This window comes from Emiliania huxleyi, assembly GCF_000372725.1.
Source record: "Emiliania huxleyi CCMP1516 unplaced genomic scaffold EMIHUscaffold_63, whole genome shotgun sequence".
Lineage (NCBI taxonomy): Eukaryota > Haptophyta > Isochrysidales > Noelaerhabdaceae > Emiliania > Emiliania huxleyi.
Genome location: NW_005197273.1, coordinates 541,889 through 544,835, shown reverse-complemented (window position 1 = coordinate 544,835; position 2,947 = coordinate 541,889). Strand labels below are relative to the sequence as shown.

The 2,947-nt window shown below is 68.0% G+C and overlaps 1 protein-coding gene across 1 annotated transcript; it reads left to right on the top strand.

The window, feature by feature from the left end:
* The first annotated feature begins 327 nt into the window (after positions 1 to 327).
* Positions 328 to 1,916, top strand: EMIHUDRAFT_452527 (hypothetical protein). The gene is made up of 3 exons (XM_005763550.1): positions 328 to 393; positions 643 to 951; positions 1,028 to 1,916. The coding sequence occupies exons 1-3, from the start codon at positions 382 to 384 to the stop codon at positions 1,520 to 1,522; spliced, it is 816 nt and encodes a 271-aa protein (XP_005763607.1). The 5' UTR covers positions 328 to 381; the 3' UTR covers positions 1,523 to 1,916.
* The last annotated feature ends 1,031 nt before the right edge of the window (positions 1,917 to 2,947 follow it).

The window sequence follows — 2,947 nt, the reverse complement described above, 5'->3', positions numbered from 1 at the left end:
CCGAGCTGCTGCAGGACCTCGCCTCACATCTCCCCACCTCTCCCCACATCCCCTAACACCTCCTCCCGAGCTGCTGCAGGACCTCGCCTCCTATCTCCCCACATCTCCCCACCTCTCCTCACACCTCCTCCCGAGCTGCTGCAGGACCTCGCCTCATATCTCCCCACATCTCCCCACCTCTCCTCACACCTCCTCCCGAGCTGCTGCAGGACCTCGCCTCATATCTCCCCACATCTCCCCACCTCTCCTCACACCTCCTCCCGAGCTGCTGCAGGACCTCGCCTCACATCTCCCCACATCTCCCCACATCTCCTCACACCTCCTCCCGAGCTGCTGCAGGACCTCGCCCAAGTCCACGAGGGCATCGGACACTTGGGGTCGATGTTTGAGCAGGCGGAGATCAGCCGAGATCACGCCGAGACTGCCCGCGAGACTGGCCGGGGACACGCCGACCGAACGTCGCAGTAGTGGCGGAACTAGCCACCAGTAGTAGTGGCCACTGGTAGCCGCCCGTCCTCGCCGGGAGGAGGTGCGAGACTCGGCCTGGACCCATCAGCGGTGAGGGCCTGGATGGGTCCACGCCAAGCTGGCGCACCCATGCAGCTGTGAACGGCGTCTCTTCTCACCTCTCGCTGTGAGCAGGCCAAGCTGACGCACGCGATGCAGCTCCGCACCATCCTGACCAAGCTCATGCTGCGGGGCATCCTCGCCCCCGAGTCTGCAACCTACATCGCCTCGGTCCCGCCCGCCACGCCCATCCCGCCCGAGGTGGTGCGATCGCTCGTCGCGGCGCCGGGCGCAAACCTGCCCGCCGCCCCCCCCGGCCGCCGCCGCCCAATGGATCCCTTAGTGCGCGTGCGGACTCAATGCATCCTAGGCGCCACCCTGCCCGCCACCGCCGCGGCCGCCGCGGCTCAGTTCGGCAGCACGTCGCGCTCTCCCGCCGCCGTGGTGCGCCCGCTTTCACCATCGCTCAGCTAGTCAGTCAGTTCGCGGTGTGAATTCAAGAGCCGTCCACTCACCACAGGTGCCCCCGAGCGTCGTTGCGTCGCTCGGCCTTGGCAGCAGCAGCCTCTCCGCCGCTGGCCTCGGCGGGCAGGCCCCCGTCGCGCCGCGGCCGCAGAGCGTCGAGAATCTGCAGGCGCAGCTGGACGCACTCGAGTCTGGGCTGGCGCCGCTGCACGGCGGGGTGGCGGCACCCGACGGCGCGGCCAACGTCGGCTCGCACTCCATCGACCTGCAGTCGCTGTTTTCGTCGGCGGGCTTGTTCACGGCCGGACTGCCTTGGGGCGACGAGGCGCTGCAGTTCTTCGCGGACAATGCTCCGCGAGAGCTGCGGCAGCCGCCCTACCCCGTCGACGCACACAACGCCGCCAGTGCCGCAGCGGCGACGGTGACATGCGCGCCGCTGGCGAGCGTGCCGGCATCGAGCTTGGCCAGCGCGGCGGCGGGCTTGCCGACTTCGCTGATGCAGGCCGGGGGTGCGCCGGCGACGGCGGCGCCGGTGGTGCGGGCGGGGTGAGGGGGGAGGGGGGCTGCGCCGCCCCTCTCCCCCATGCATGGCTCTGGACAGAGAGCACGCGCGCGACAGTGAGCAGTGAGCAGCGAGGCTGCAGGAGGGGCGCGGTGCGCGCTCTTGCTCGTGGCTGGACGGCGAGGTGGCGGGAGCGCGCCCGAGGGCGCTCTAGACGCGCACACTCTCTCCTAGCGGGATCGCACAGTCAAACGCGTCCGTGTCCCCCGGTTGAGTCGTGAGAGTTGCAGTTGGGAGGGGCCATGCAGCGTGAACACGGCCATGCTCCCTTGATGCACACTGACATGAGATTCCACTTGTCGTGTCGGTACTTTACGTGGACTAGCACTACGGCTCTAGGACACTTTGCGGCTTGAGATATGAAAACACTACGTGTAGAGCCGGCACCTTCTCCGAAAAAATAATCCTCGGACTCATGACCCCGGGACGCGGTCCGAGACGCGGCGAGCCCCGAGATAGCAACAACACGTCACACAAGTACACTGATCTGATCGCCTTTGAAACGTGCGTCGGATGTTGCCGCCGGCGCTGCCCGAGAGGCGCTCTCTAATCCACGTAGATGCGCTCTCTAATCCTGGCCTGCTGAGCCCCCGCCGCCCGCGCCGCCCGTGCGACGGCTGCTGGGTCGGCGTCGAGCTGCGTTCCGCTCATTAGGGCGTTCGCCATCTGCCGAGCCCGGACGTTGAGAGACCTGGCGTTGAGAGCGGCCCAGCCTTGCGGCCCAGACTCGCTCTCCTCACCCGGTGGTACGGGCCGGGGGGAGAGAGGTCTCCTCTCCCCGCCCTCCTCCTCCTCCCACACCTCCTCCTCCTCCTCGACGTCGGCCGACTCGCTGCCCGGAAGCACCGTCGGCGGCGCCGAAGCCGGCCTCGCTCTCGGCGCCGCGACTCGCCCCCGGCCTTTGACCACTGTCACGAGCTGCCGCGACTGATGCCCCACCTGAGGTAATATATTTTGATGAGGTTGCTTACTACAGGCCAGCTCCCCCTCCCCCCCCCCCCCGTCTAAAAGGGACCGGAGCCGCACGCCATTCAGAGTGCAAGGCCCAGTGCGCGTGGGTGAGCGGTGTGTGAGTGCTTCACCACCTCCTCCCGCGGGGAAGCAGAGCTCGCGACGTCGAGGCCGCCGTGCCCCTCGACCGCCCGCGCCTCCATGTCCGCCTCCGTGTCCGCCTCCGCAAGCCGCGCGTGCGCCTGGTACGCCTCCCATCGATGAACACGCCAAGGTCAGGGGGGGGGGGGGGCCCCCCAACGTTACACCCCGCCTTGGGCTTTCGGGTCCGAACCCACCCCACGAATGTCGAGGGGATACAAATGAGCCGTGGACACCCAGCGGAAAAAAAACGGCGGAATTCACCGGACTACAAATGCCCGGGGATAAAGGCGCGGGGGTGGGGGCCTTCTCGGGCCCCCG